This window comes from Ischnura elegans, chromosome 1, assembly GCF_921293095.1.
Source record: "Ischnura elegans chromosome 1, ioIscEleg1.1, whole genome shotgun sequence".
In the NCBI taxonomy this organism is placed as follows: Eukaryota; Metazoa; Arthropoda; class Insecta; order Odonata; family Coenagrionidae; genus Ischnura; species Ischnura elegans.
The window spans coordinates 78,851,503-78,865,759 of NC_060246.1; the positions used below are offsets into that span (position 1 = coordinate 78,851,503).

Consider the following 14,257-nt stretch of genomic DNA (forward strand, 5'->3'; position numbering starts at 1 on the left):
TGAAAATTCACTCTTCTTTTCAGTATAACTGGTGGAAAACTATCTATTAGAAATGCGAGTTATGATAATCAAGGACTATACAGCTGTACTGCTGAAAATGATGCTGGGTTTGCTGAAAAGATACATGTACTGAAAATGATAGGTAAGGAAATTTTTAAAGCAATTGTTGAGTTTAATTAGGATATGGTTGTTCCCTCAAACAAATAAAATATCTCCTCACTCTAGAGAATTTTTAACCATTACAGAGAACCATATGAGTCTTGGTATTTGATGAATTGTAAAGAAGTTTGAGATACTTTAGTTAATATGTTTCACTCTTTTAATATTTAAAATATATAGTAAAAGTATGTATACTGAGACGATTTATCTTTATATTTATTCGAAAAAACAGAAATATATAATTATTTAAGAGCATCTGTCCATGGTAATGTCTTTATTTGACTGAATATCACTGCTAAGCTTTTCCCAAAATTACACTCTCATTACCAACCTAATCTTTCAAAGGTGCTTTTTTATGAAACAGAATCCTATCTGCATTTCACAGTAAACGCTTTTATAACCTCTATGGCTTTAATTCAAGTTCTTTTTTCCTCTATCTTCCTATTCTTTCTTTGATTATGTTCCTTATTATTTGACTTAATGAATGTAAATAAAACCAGTTTGACACCAAAAGGAGTTCTGCTATCAGTATTTAATGTTAATATTTTTGGATGAATAATTCATTCATTTTGGACTATTAAAGTGCTGAAGAATATGCCTTTTTAACTACTTAATCCCGCAAGTTACTCCAAATTTTATTTATCATAATATTCTTCATTCCATCTACAGCTTTTACTGTATCATAAGTCCTTTGCGATCATAAAAATGTAGGTAATGCCTTGGATTATATATTAATGAAGTTTGTCGGACCTGTCTCATAACTATGTGAGAAATGCTTAGTTTTCTGAGCCTTTATATCTTTTTTATTTCATCCAGCACCACCTGTTTTGATGGATAACGGCGGACCTGTTGACATCTCTTTAATGGAAGGAGAAAGCTTTTCCCTGCAATGTACTGCAAAAGGTGTACCTGAGCCTACAGTGAAATGGATCAAAGATAGCATGGAATTACCCAAAGAGAGTTTTGATGGTAAGTACCGTATTTCTCTGAATATAGTCCCCCACTGAATATAGTCCCCCCTCCCTAATTTTAGGCTCCAGTTTCAGGAAAAGTTAAAAAAATGCATTTGAATATTGTCCCCCCCCCCTTAATTTTACCTTGAGCATTTTTTTAAAAAAAGGGGGGACTATATTCAGACATACACAGTAATTGCAAGCATGAAATGCATTGTTTTCCCTCATTCACATTTCAGATTTGTCAGTAACCTACTGGCTTTTTGGTTACTTTATTTTTACTAGGCTTTATTTAAATCCTGAACTTGCTATTCCCAATGTTTTTATGTGTTGAACTGTAAAATTTAATTTCAAATCATGGAACGATAAAATCAAATTACAGTGCAGGACCTCATATTCTGAATACCAAAATGTGGAAATCCAAAAATTCATCTTATATACAGCTATTGAATAAATTATCTGTCACCTTTGGAAGATACTCATTATTTCTCTCTACTAGTGTTGCAGTGGCAACCTCTCTCCTTATTTTCATCAGTTCATCATTCTCAGATGGAAGTAGAACTTATTTTATGTAAGCCCTTACATTTATTCAGAAGACAATTTAATCAAGAAGTTTCTTGTATGATCCAAATGAAGTTTTAGGTTTTGAAAGGTGGCTGAAAAGTGTTGCTTGTCTTTTTGTCTTGTGTGTTATCACTGTCATTGTAGCCTTTGCACCATCGTTCTAGTCTCATGCTTCTTTTTTCTAAACCATCTTTCCGTCATGCATATTTATTCAGAAAGTTCTTCAAGTAATATTTCACTCCTGCTCAAGTACCTATAATTAATTATTGAAGGTATTCCACTGATGAAGACAAGTTTACATGAAGCATTTCGGAAATCAGTATTACCCTCCCCCCACAAATAGATCCCAGCCACCCATTTGAAGTAAGGCATATATTACTAGGGATGGACGGATCCAGGATTTTTTTCGAATCCGGTTTCGGATGGGATCCTTGATTTTCGGAGCCGGATCTTTCCAGTTGGATATTATCGGATCCAAATGCATTTTCAAATTCCTGATGCTGAGATTCCCCCGATGATTGTTCAATCTCTTGGGAAGAGTCACACTATGTGCCAGTCGTATTTTGCCTTTTTATTTTCCACGGCTGAAATTCTCCTACTTAACCTCTGTGAGAGCTTTCAAACAAAACTGTTCATGAGTAGCACAAGAATCGCATGTGACGGCGCATTCGAAGAGAGAATCGGAACTCTCTCCACCCTTATGGGACATTGCATTCACTGAAGCTATTACCGTATTCCTCCGAATATAGTCCCCCTCTGAATACAGTCCCCCTCCCATAATTTTTAGGCTTCAGTTTTGGGAAAAGTTAAAGAAATGCGTTTGAATATAGTCCCCCCTTTACTTTTACCACAGGCATTTTTGGAGAAAAAGGGGGGACTATATTCAGACATACGTATACGGTATTTAAAATTTCGAATCCAGATGCGATGTCTTCTGCGACTTTGGATCCAATGTATCAGATGAAGGGCAATATCCGCAGATATTTGGATCCCAGGTATGCGATCCGACCATTCGTACATATTACTCTTCATTCTGTCAATAAATCCTATTCTCCTCCTCCTTAGTCCACTCTTAACTTATTCACTCTAACTTGCATTTAATAATCCCACTCTTCTTAGTCCTCATTCCATCCAAACCTTCTGTCTCCTTATCTCACTAAACTTTTCCTCTCCTCTCCTATTGTATCTTGCATATCTGTGTTCCTTTTTGCTTCCATCCTTTCGTTCATTTCGACTCCACCCTCTCCATTCTCCTCCATATATGTAGGTAAGTTGGTATATTCACCTCTTAAAGAGATTTATAATTTAAATCACTGACTGTGCTTTTCTTTTCAATCATAGGAAGCTATCATATTATAGATGGTGGAGCAGTACTTGAAATATTGATGGCGCAGAGTGGAAAATCGGATGGATATTACACTTGCTCTGCGGAGAACTCCGCAGGAAATGTCCAGAAAAGCTTCAAAGTGAAAGTTTTAGGTAAAATATATAATTTCTCTTTCTCAAATTTTGTCTACTCCAATAAACCATATCGATGGTTGAGTTCTAACACGTATCTCAAATCCGGCCGGTTTGATACAGGTATCTTAAACAAAGTGTAATCTTATATATAAAAATTAATCGCAAAATGTGTTGGTAAGCGCATAACTCAACAACGCCTGGACCAATTTGGCCAATTCTTTTTTTAAAATGTTCGTTGAAGTCCAAGGATGGTTCTTACGGCGAGAAAAAATCGAATAATTGCCGGGAAAACCCTAAAAACAGCCCTTTTCTTTTTCACATACAAACGTTTTCTAATCTTCTTATATATATATAAAAGAAAGTCGAAAAACGTGTTAGTTAGAACACTTATAACTCGAGAACGGCTGTACCGATTTTAATGAGATTTGGTTCTTTGGATTTGTCTCAGGCGGGGTTAACATATAGGCCATTAAAAAAAGGATAATTTCACAAAAACAATTCATCTCTTTCCTATGGACATGCTTTTAGGAGTTATAGTAACACAACAATTGATAAGTCGGTCAAAACTACAAATTAAATAATTTGTTTTGTTTTTACCACTTTAATAACTGAATTTAGTAACAATATAACATTTTAATTACTAAATATATTCAAAATATTAATTAAATTGAAGTTATATTTTTAAAATTTAATTCGAGCTGATTGTAAGCCCAGCCGTGGCCCAGCTCGAGTTGACACTTCACTACCGTGTTTGTAAACAAATCTACAAGCAATTGTTGACAAACGGTAATGTCCGTGTTCCTGTCGAGGAATCGAGTAGTTTTAACTCATTTCCTTGGAATGATTGCAAATTAGTTTCAGTGAGCTCATCAACAAAGAGTTCCAGAATATGATTGATCACCAAAAGAATCAAAGATGGTTGATTTAGCGAGCAAGAACGAAGATGTGGATGACTAAAACGAGGTAAATTCAAATAGTTCGTACTCTGCATGGATTCGAATCTTTTAAATGTGTAACAAACGAAGACGAAATCACCAACTATCTATCTGAATATTTTAAGTCCTTGGACGTACCTGGCTTACCAAGGCACGATTTACAGAAAAATGTAGTTTCTGTGCTCATGATCTTTCGAAGCCTAAACCAACCATAACTATCCAACGGAACGTGTTTGGTTATTAAAAAATTGGTGATGAATGTGATTCACGCAACTTTACTCAAAGGAAAATTCAAAGGTTAGGAAGTCCTCATTCCGTAGATTCCATGATCTCAACTCATATGCCCTTTTGAGCTTAAACGTATTCAATTTACAATTCGTGTTGCATTCGTGATAACGATTAAAAAATCGGATGGTCATTTTTTCAGTTTTTGGGTTGTTTGTGCTCATGTGCTAATGAAAACCCATGATTTTCTCATGGTCAATTTAGCGTGCTATGTTCACGAGTCGATAAACCATCCTCTGTATTTCTTCCTTCGCTTCAAGTGCGTAGCTAGGATAGGGGGTTTTTGGTGCAGCTAATACCACGGGTCTGTAGGGTACAGAAAACTCGCTAAGGTAAGCGGGAAGTGTGGGGGCACTTCCCCCAGACATTTTTTAAGATAAATGGTTCAAAATAGTGGGTTTTGTGGCTGTGTGAATAGTTAAATATGTTTTGTTCGTTAGTCATCCGTCCCCCAAATATCAATAACAAAATCTTTCATAAAAAAATTTCTCAAAGCTCTTGGGGGGGGGGGTTTATCCCCCAAAACCTCCCCTCGCTGCGTCACTGCTTTGCTTCGCTATATTTATTTAGCTTCATCTTGCGCCTGATAACAAAGCCAAAAGTGTTGTTTATATGAAGGTGCTTGACGCAAGACATTAAACCCGAATGTGTAGGGCTCACCGTGGTGCGTTTACGCATGCAGTACGTTTACGCGGTGCATTTTTTCCAAACAGAGATACTAAAACTGGCGCGCCTTTTAATGCGAATGCTGCTTCATAGGGGCTTTTCTTGCACGATTTTGAGCATCAGTCAAGCGTCGGTCTGGGGTCGTGTCGACCTGCCCCCTGAATGGGCCAAGTGTATGCTACAGACTTGGACCTAAAAACATTTTTTTACAGCTAATAACGCAAATAGCCAGCAACTGAATGCGTATAATTTTTATTTCATGAACTGCTTTATTAAATCACAATGCCCAAAATTTCTTAAGCTAAAACGTAAGAAAATTTGTAGAAAAAAATCCGCGTTAACGTGCTCCGATTCACCCTATGTAGATTCAATGAAGAAAATGTCCTTCTGACAAGCAATTTTGGTACTCATTTACGTAGTTTTATTGAATTTGTATCCTTATTTTATTATAATAAATTAAACATTATTAAAAATGATACAGCCGCTCTTGATTTATAAATGGTGTAAGTAAACTGTAAAGTAAGTTCATTGATTGTTAGGCGGTACGAAGTTCGCCGGGTCAGCTAGTAACATTAAAAAAATAAAATACAAGCAAAAAATAACTCTTTGTTTGTAAATTAATATGTACTTCTTTTTTAGTTTTATGTACTTTTGGTTTTCAATTTCAGTGTACAAGTAAAAAAAATAATCGTTTTTTTGCTCTCCTGAAAAGTTGCTATTTTTGAGACACGTGTTGTTAGAACTTAGCCAGAGATATGCAAGTGGTCCTTAGCTTTGCTACTCTTATGTGTTCCTGAATATGTTTTACGAAAGTAAAAAAAAAATCAGTGGGGTGGTCTACGTACATAGTTGCACGCTAATTAAGAGATTACATTACCAAAATGTAAAATGAACATAATCCAACCTTATTCCCCATTAACAAAATTATTGTGAGAAACTCCTTATTTATCCCCTATTATCTGCATAAATACACATAAAAATGTGGGTGACAACTATAGTTATGGGCATGTATGTATTTCCCCTGTGATTGTGTTCAAAATGCATTATTCAGAATTAAAATCCGGAGTTGAATTAAAATATTCAATCGTTAATAGTTTATGTATATGCCAAAAATTGGTAATTAAAATGCTTAAAAAGCAATTTTAAATGCACTTTTAGCCGGTGACAAGCAAGCTATGATCACATGTAAGGAAACACTTTGGATGGTAAATCGGCTGATTTGGAGTTTTTGGTGGCTGAAGAATTATGTTGTTACATGGACTCTTTGTGCAAACTGAAAGCCTTAGCTTGGGTCATCCCAAGTCTCAGAAGTAGTAATTTTTTATGCTGATCTTCAGTCTTTAACTCAAGCGACTTTTCCCTTTCCTACATTACAGTACTGCTATCTGATGCCTGTTATCATTTAATCATCTTTTCTTCCTTCCCCAGTTCCTCCTGCCCATGGTAATAGCTATTTAACAAGAAATTTGGCAATTCTACGTGTGAAACTTCATGATCCTATCACTATCACTTGTCCTATAGCTACAGGAGTCGCGATTCCAGCACCTACATATGGTTGGTTTAAGGTAATGTGGAGAAATTTTTTAAGGTATACATTTAGAGAATGGAGACCTTTGATTACTTTAGAAATTCCTAATAGATCTTGGAAAGATATTTTTATTTTGATGTATTATATTAGGGTAAGAATGGTAGGATAATGATGCTATCAAAAGAGCTTCAGAATAAGTGGAAGAGAAGTACACGAAGGATCTATGTGATTGTGAGAATATATGACACATATGGCAGGAATTAATTTTGGTTTGATTTTTGACAGGATGGAAAAATGCTGCATCCAGAGCAAGTCATCACTTCTAATGATGGCAGGACCCATGGTCATCTTCAGATCAATGACAATGGAAAAACTTTGCACATTGAAGGTGTCACATTGGATGATGCCGGAAACTATTCCTGTGTTGGGTTTAACAAGGCTGGCAGAGTTGTATCACCTGCAGCAGAAGTAATTGTCTCAATTGCTCCAACACATGTTGCTGATGCAAATAATAGTTCACTGTATGAGGCAATCAAGGGAGAAAACATAACTTTCAATTGCTCTGTCATTGGAATTCCAAAGCCAAAGGTATTATGTACTAAATTATAAAGCTTAAGGTAGTATACATTAATGGTATATTACATTTTCATGTTGTTGAAATGGGAAAAATCTTGATTATTTGTGTCTCATTTGATTTTTCTTCTGTAGAATTGAGTAGCTAGAGTGATAGGTTGATTCTAATTATTTAACCATCGTGATTCCCCTAAAAGAAATCACTTTCCAAGGTCATTAATAATTTGGTGGAAGTGTAAATTAATGTACTATTCCTGGAGTTTGAATTCCTTGGAAGAAATTTTAACCTCAAAAAGAAACTTTATTCTCCCAAAAATTTTGTAATTTGTTGAAAATCCAATTTGTATCTTAAGCCATGTTAACTAAAAACTTTTCTTTTTCCAATAATTATGTTTTGTAAAATACAAATGATCTCTGGGAGTACCATTCATGAATTCACTTATTGAAGGTGTCGAAACTAATTGTTCAACTTTTGTAGTGACTCTATGCTTGTAATTAAGAAATAGCTCTATTGATTCAGCTCATTACTAAACAGCAGTGAATATCAAAGTCACATACAGAACTATGTACATTCAGGAAACGGACTGACTGGGATTCATTTTTACCATGGCTATATTCTTACTAAGACCAGTTTTTGTGTATAATTTTTGTATAGTAGTGGATGTATAATTTTAAGATTCAAGTGTTCAACTGCCATTCTTGGAGGAAAATCATTGCCTTCATTCATATAACCTAGCAAACAGTGCAAAGTGATTTTGTTTGGCCTGCCCTTTGTGCTTTCCCAGAGCTCATTTTTGGGTTGCAGAAAGGAATGTTATAGGGAGTTATGGCAGTGGTAATAAGATTCACACAGCGTTAGTTCAACAAGATATATTCGGATATAAACGGATACAACTCAATTGTACATTAGGCGCGAACACACACAGAGAGACCACTAGCGTGCACCGGAAGTGCGCGCGCACACAATCGACAATCATCCAATACAATCGATACAGGATCATAGCAGACAGACATAAAGAAACTATTGAGCACACCCTTCAACAAGGAACACCTAAATTTTATTATCAGTTAACACATTCAGCACATAGCACGTCCATTGACGTGGTCCCATCCAAGCCGAGTTATGGAGCACGTTAATTGACGTGCTCTGCCAGTCAGGCCGGGAGCCCTTTCTCTGCCTCCATATGTGACTAATATCCACTTCCGAGTCTTCCAATCGTACGCATGGCCTTCAGCAAGCTTCCCTCTTTCGACCCGTGTGCGCCGGTGGTAAATAGCAGTATTTGAACGGAAGATATGGTGCGAAAACCTCTCTGTTTTTCTTTCTTATTTTATCGGCCGATTCTGACGACGTTCATGAAAATCGGGCCCTCATTGAATGTGTTAATCAGTGGTGCCTCTTTCTCACTATGTTGTCAAAATAATTTCGTAAAACCCTCTATATATTTTTTTAAATGTATGTGGCAGCTCTCTCTGCAAATTTAAGACTTTGTTTCATACACTCCATATGATATTTCATCCATCATTTTATATTTTCATTTTTCTAAATCTATCGCAATAGTTGTAGAATTTGTTGAAATAATATTTAACCTGTCTCATGTACAGTAAACCTGGCTATATTTTCGTTAGTGTAAACCTTCCCATAATGTGAGCCATATGAAATTGATGATCATTTATATATTCACCTGAACGAAAGAAATTCATATCTTGTGAGGCATTGGTTCTTGATGGTATGCAGTTGTTTTTACTCTTGTATTAAAAAATTATTGCAATATTGCAATTGCATGTCATTTACTTTGAATGTAAATTTGTACTCAAGCATCCAGTGGCATTGCCAATCATAAATTGTGGATGAAGTCTTTGCAGGTTCTTCACTGGGTCAGGGAGATGCAGAATGAATGGCATAACTGCTTTTCCTAATCTGGTGGATAATCCATGAACACTTAATTGGCATTATGCATTGGGAAAATGCCAGGTCTATTAATCTTAAACCCTGTTTTCTACAAAATTGTAAGGATTAAGTGAGTAATCAGATAATTCTCAACTATTACAGGTTGTGTGGACAAAAGATGGCAGTTATTTGTCAGAGAATCAGCCATATTTGAAGGTTGACTACTTTTCCAAAGAAAAAAATGTTATTTTATCCCAACTTACAATTTCCAATATTCAAGGATTTCATTCCGGCTTATACAAATGTTTATCCAATAATCCTGTGGGAAAATCGTCAACTTCATATGATCTCAATGTCTTAAGTAAGTGAAAGATTTAATTTTACTTGAGAAATTCCTATCCATTGATAGATGATAGATGCCTATTTATCGAATTTTTTCACTGCTTCTAGGAAAAATTATCATAACATATTTCAGAGAAAATCATGGCCATAGAGTTTTTAAAGTCACCTTTTAAAAAATATATCCTTAGAAGTTAACATGACCATGATAATAAATTTTTATGGCTAATGAAGTTTGAGGACATTTGATTTGGGAAGGGATAAAGGCCAGGATCTTTTTACCATGCAAAACCTACCTCAGCCATCTTTTTATATTATTGCCTACACATTTAGTAGGTTTTGGGAAATGGTATAACTGGGTCCAGAATTATTAGTCCCATGATTGGAAAAATATGTTTGACTTATAATAATTAAATATAATATATTTTTTCCCTCAATCTCCCAAATTTATTGGGAATTTCTCATCACTGAAATGCTCAAATGGCATTTAGAAATGATAAATTTAGCTTGGCATTTCAATATAGTAATCAGTCTACATATTAAGCCATCTCCAGGTCATTAGCAAGAAAGTATTCAATGTGCAAAAAAAATATTTACTCCATTCATCATCCTAAATGTATTAACTCTTGTCTAACTGATCTCTCATTAATTGGCTTTCAGGTCCACCCTATGTATATGGCCAGGAAAATAATATTTTAGAAGTCAGTGAAGGAAAATCAATTACTTTAACGTGTGCAATAACGGGTAATCCAGAACCAAATATCACATGGTATAAAATAAGCAATGGACATCATGAAAAATTGAGGTATATGCACAAATATCACCAGAAAATATTTTCCTGGCTCGGAAATATTTTCATTAAAATATCTAACAGAAAATTTGTGGTATTTACTCTAATAAATGTGTGCAATATTTGCCTAGGAAAAACCGAATACCAAACCCACTGGCCTTGGAAATCTCCAACCTTCATAAAGATGATACAGGGATATATGTTTGCAGCGGCACAAATAGCATTGGTTCAGTCAAAATGTCCTTCAATGTGAGTGTATTGGGTATGTATGTTGTGCAAAAATATGTGCATGGTATGAATCCATTTTGCATGGAATATTTATATTCTTTTTTTGATTTTTGAACATGTATTACAACGGCAAAAAAAACTCCTAAATATGTTCATTTCAGACCAGATCTAAGTAGTGCTGACAACATTAAAATATGGGTAAAATGTATCATTAAGTTATAACGCTAATAAATGTTTCAGCCCCCCAAAAAAATAGTTTTGAATGATTGGCGCATAACAGGTGATTGGCAGGAATTTAGTGCTGCCAGTTTCAGTTACTCATAATTTCAAGTTTAAAACTTGAAGTAAATTTCTGAATTTTGCTATATAGGTGACATTTTTTCAATCTTATATTTCTCTCATATAGTTGGTAAGGTGGCACTGAACTCACTTCATTTGGAAAGTCATTGCTGGATGTTACCAGTTTGATTAAAGTGAATTTGTAATTTATCTTCCAGTCTTGAAGTATACACATTCAAAAAATAAAGGTGTGGCTCTTGGAAACTCATTTTTCAAATGCATCATGAACTGTTCTGCTGTCCACAGTGGCACCATCACTAGACGGCGATTCACCACTAACTGAAGTTGTTGCTGTGGGAGACAATATTACTTTGAAATGTTCTCCATCTGGAAGTCCAAATCCTACGTTAAGATGGTTCAAAAATGGATATTTAATTGGAACTACATTTCGTGGAGAAACAGATATTCCAAATGGGAATTCCATAGTTATTTCCAAGGATGGAAAGGATATGGTCATAAATAATGCCAGTAAAGATGATGATGGAAATTATACTTGCATATCTTACAACAAAGCTGGAAAAGTCGAAAGGAATTTCTATGTTGAAACAATTGGTGAGTTGATAATTTTTCTATCCTAATGGACTAGAACTGTTGCTTATTACAATGAAAAAAATTATGGGTGAAAGTAATTGTTTTATTATCAAGTGGTTATACATTTCTGTCTTACACAGATATAGTACATACATATTTGCATTTTTTCTGTCATTGTTTGCTGTGATGGGACTAATTAGGATTTCTTAAAATGTAACATCATCATTTACCTCTGCTTTCCTGATTTTTAGCTCAGCCTCTGATTTTGGATTGGAATATTCCTGATGTTGTTAAAGTTCTCAATGGATCAAAAGTGAGTTTTGACTGTTCAGCCACTGGAAAACCAACTCCAAGGATTGAATGGACTAGAATATCGCCTAGAGACAACTTGACTACAATTCATAAGACACAGGATCAACCTTTGGTTGATTCTAGAGGAGTTTCTGCATCTACAGTGGAGCTAGCTTTTGAAAGTATCCTACCTGAGGATGGAGCTGTGTACATATGCAAAGCTGAGAATAAAGCAGGCTCAGCTTTGAAAAGATTTCATCTTGATGTTCATGGTAAGTGTTTTCAATACATATATCTTGCCTGAAATATGTGTTGCATATACGTGATTCCTATGTCAGAGGTTGATTCATTGAGGGTGACTGGGGTTGTGGTTGGAGATGTGATAGGGATTCTATGATGTGAATCCTATTTAATCCATTGATTCAACATGTAATCAGCATCATTATTATCATTAGAGAGAGATTAAAGATGACTTGTTTCTGCTATTTCATTCTAAAGAGGTTAAAAATTGTCTTTGTGCAAATTAATTAGTACTGCCTATTTTCAGTGTGTCAGATATTAATGGAGCCTCTTAAAAGCAGGAATAGAGAATTTCAGAAATTTCAATTTGGTGAGGAGATTGCCATGATTAGCTCTGTTGAAAGCTGTACTAAAGTCAAACAGAATCATTATCGTCACCATTTTCCTATCAATTACCATACGAATATCATCAGTTGCTTTCAAAAGGATGGATTGGGCACTACAATTATATATAAATCCAGGCTGGAAAGGGTCAAATTTATAGTTTTTGTTGAGTAAAACACTTTCTTCCTGGTGAAAAAGTTTCTTGAGGACTTCAGACAAAATTTGGCATGTAATTGCAATTTCTCTACCATCTTTTCCCTGAGCGTGTTCCCTTTCATTCATGTGGTGTCTGTTTATAATTTTACAGTACCTCCATTCGTAGAAGGATATGCAGGTGATGAAAATGGCGAACCAAACAGAATTGGAGTAATTAAGAAGCAGCCTGGGTCTGTTACTGTGCAAGTTGTTGCTGGACAGACTTTTACTCTGAGCTGCAGAATATTATTTGGCCGTCCATCTCCTCATCTACTATGGCTGAGGAATGGAAAGAAGATCTTGAAAAATATACACCAGTCAAATAATCCATTCAGATACACTGTTGATGACCACACCTCCATCGCCACGCACGGTGTATTTGTAATTGATTCAGATGAAACTTTGGTAAGTCTAGCCAAGATCGTGGTAAAAATGAAACTCACCAAATTATCACTGGAATACCGTGCCTACCGCCATAAATTTAATTAAATACCCTGTTCATTTTGCATTGCATTAAAACAATCGTCTTATTCTTATCACTATGTACTAGTATTTGATTTTAAGTCATTTTACTTAACACATTCCGTGCTGACCGTTTTTTGAAGAAAATGCCATGTGGCTGACTTTTTGGCAAACATTTGTATTTTTTTATTATTATTTCAACGACGTGATCTTATGATTTGTGATGCCTGCTACATCTTTTCGCACTTTTTTTTTAAAAAATAACCCTTCATTTGTTAAAAATTTGAAATTTAAATTTTCTAAGTATCCTGTCAAACTTTTGATACCTTTCCGCAACACACCTACATGTTTCCCACATTTCTTTGCTCTTTGTCAGTACTGTAGCTAAAACCCGTTCAGACTTTATCACTTTCTGGAAAAAACTAATGGAAATAGTAATGCAGAAAACATTATTTTTATAATCTGGAAATGATACATTCAAATACGATTTTAAATGTTTTATTGCTCAAAAGAAAATATTGCGAGTATTACCAATATTTCCAGCAAAAGTGTTGCTCCCTAAGGTGGAAAAATTATTATGAACGATATGATATCCTCTGGATAAGATTTTATTATGATATACATTGGTTTATAAATGAAAGGGAAAATTTGTATAAACGAAGAATTGTTGCAATGAAACATATTGTTTTACAAATAAAAAATTGACCAGCATTTTTAGAATAATTTTTCAGTTACTAAATACTTCGCATAAAATAATATCTTTTTAAATAAATATTGAAATAGAAAATATAAAAGGTAAACATTAAAAAATAATTTTTTCCCGCTGGGTAAATAATTTTCTGCATCACCAATTCTTGTGATACTTCTGGAAACAGTCCAGACACAATCGAGGATCAGATAGGCAGGTGGGGCTATAATATGATGTATCCTGGTGGACATTCTTCTTGAAGCACTGCCTACATCTCTTCTGTTTTCGTCTTTTCTGTCTATCGTGTTTTTCATATAATCGGGGAAATGTCCAAATAAGCCCTTGGTTTTGGTTGAGGCAGGCTAGGATGACTATCTCCTCAAAGGTATCGAAGGTACAGATATTGTCATAAGAGATTGTATAACTGGAATTAGAAAGTCGATGAGAGGAATTTTTCAAAAATTTTCTTTGAATAAAAATTACGTTTCAGCAACAGTGATTTCAGTAGGTGGATTCCCAATTTTTAGTACCATTTGATGAATTTTCTTTCAATGGGAAAGTCAGTCATCATTTGATCCCAATGATCTATGCCACAATTTTAATTGCTATATTCAACCACCACCTGTGGCTTTCTTGGCGTGCACCCTCGCCTTTTCGTAGATTCGTTCATTTTTTGCACTGAATTCAGCGATGATCATCCGCACTTCCCTCTTATCCGTCCACCTTAGGATACCGATTTTATACTCATGAAAGTC

At 35.0% G+C, this 14,257-nt stretch overlaps 1 protein-coding gene across 2 annotated transcripts in view; it reads left to right on the top strand.

Moving 5' to 3' along the window:
• Positions 1 to 14,257, top strand: part of LOC124163932 (hemicentin-1-like) — a 79,901-nt gene that overhangs the window by 50,275 nt on the left and 15,369 nt on the right. For both annotated transcript variants that reach the window (XM_046541049.1, XM_046541057.1), the window contains 11 exons: positions 24 to 142; positions 976 to 1,128; positions 3,018 to 3,155; positions 6,452 to 6,588; positions 6,837 to 7,139; positions 9,178 to 9,376; positions 10,015 to 10,159; positions 10,276 to 10,406; positions 10,958 to 11,263; positions 11,494 to 11,805; positions 12,465 to 12,757. In XM_046541049.1, coding sequence (XP_046397005.1) covers positions 24 to 142; positions 976 to 1,128; positions 3,018 to 3,155; positions 6,452 to 6,588; positions 6,837 to 7,139; positions 9,178 to 9,376; positions 10,015 to 10,159; positions 10,276 to 10,406; positions 10,958 to 11,263; positions 11,494 to 11,805; positions 12,465 to 12,757 — 2,236 coding nt within the window. The remainder of the gene's footprint in view (positions 1 to 23; positions 143 to 975; positions 1,129 to 3,017; positions 3,156 to 6,451; positions 6,589 to 6,836; positions 7,140 to 9,177; positions 9,377 to 10,014; positions 10,160 to 10,275; positions 10,407 to 10,957; positions 11,264 to 11,493; positions 11,806 to 12,464; positions 12,758 to 14,257) is intronic.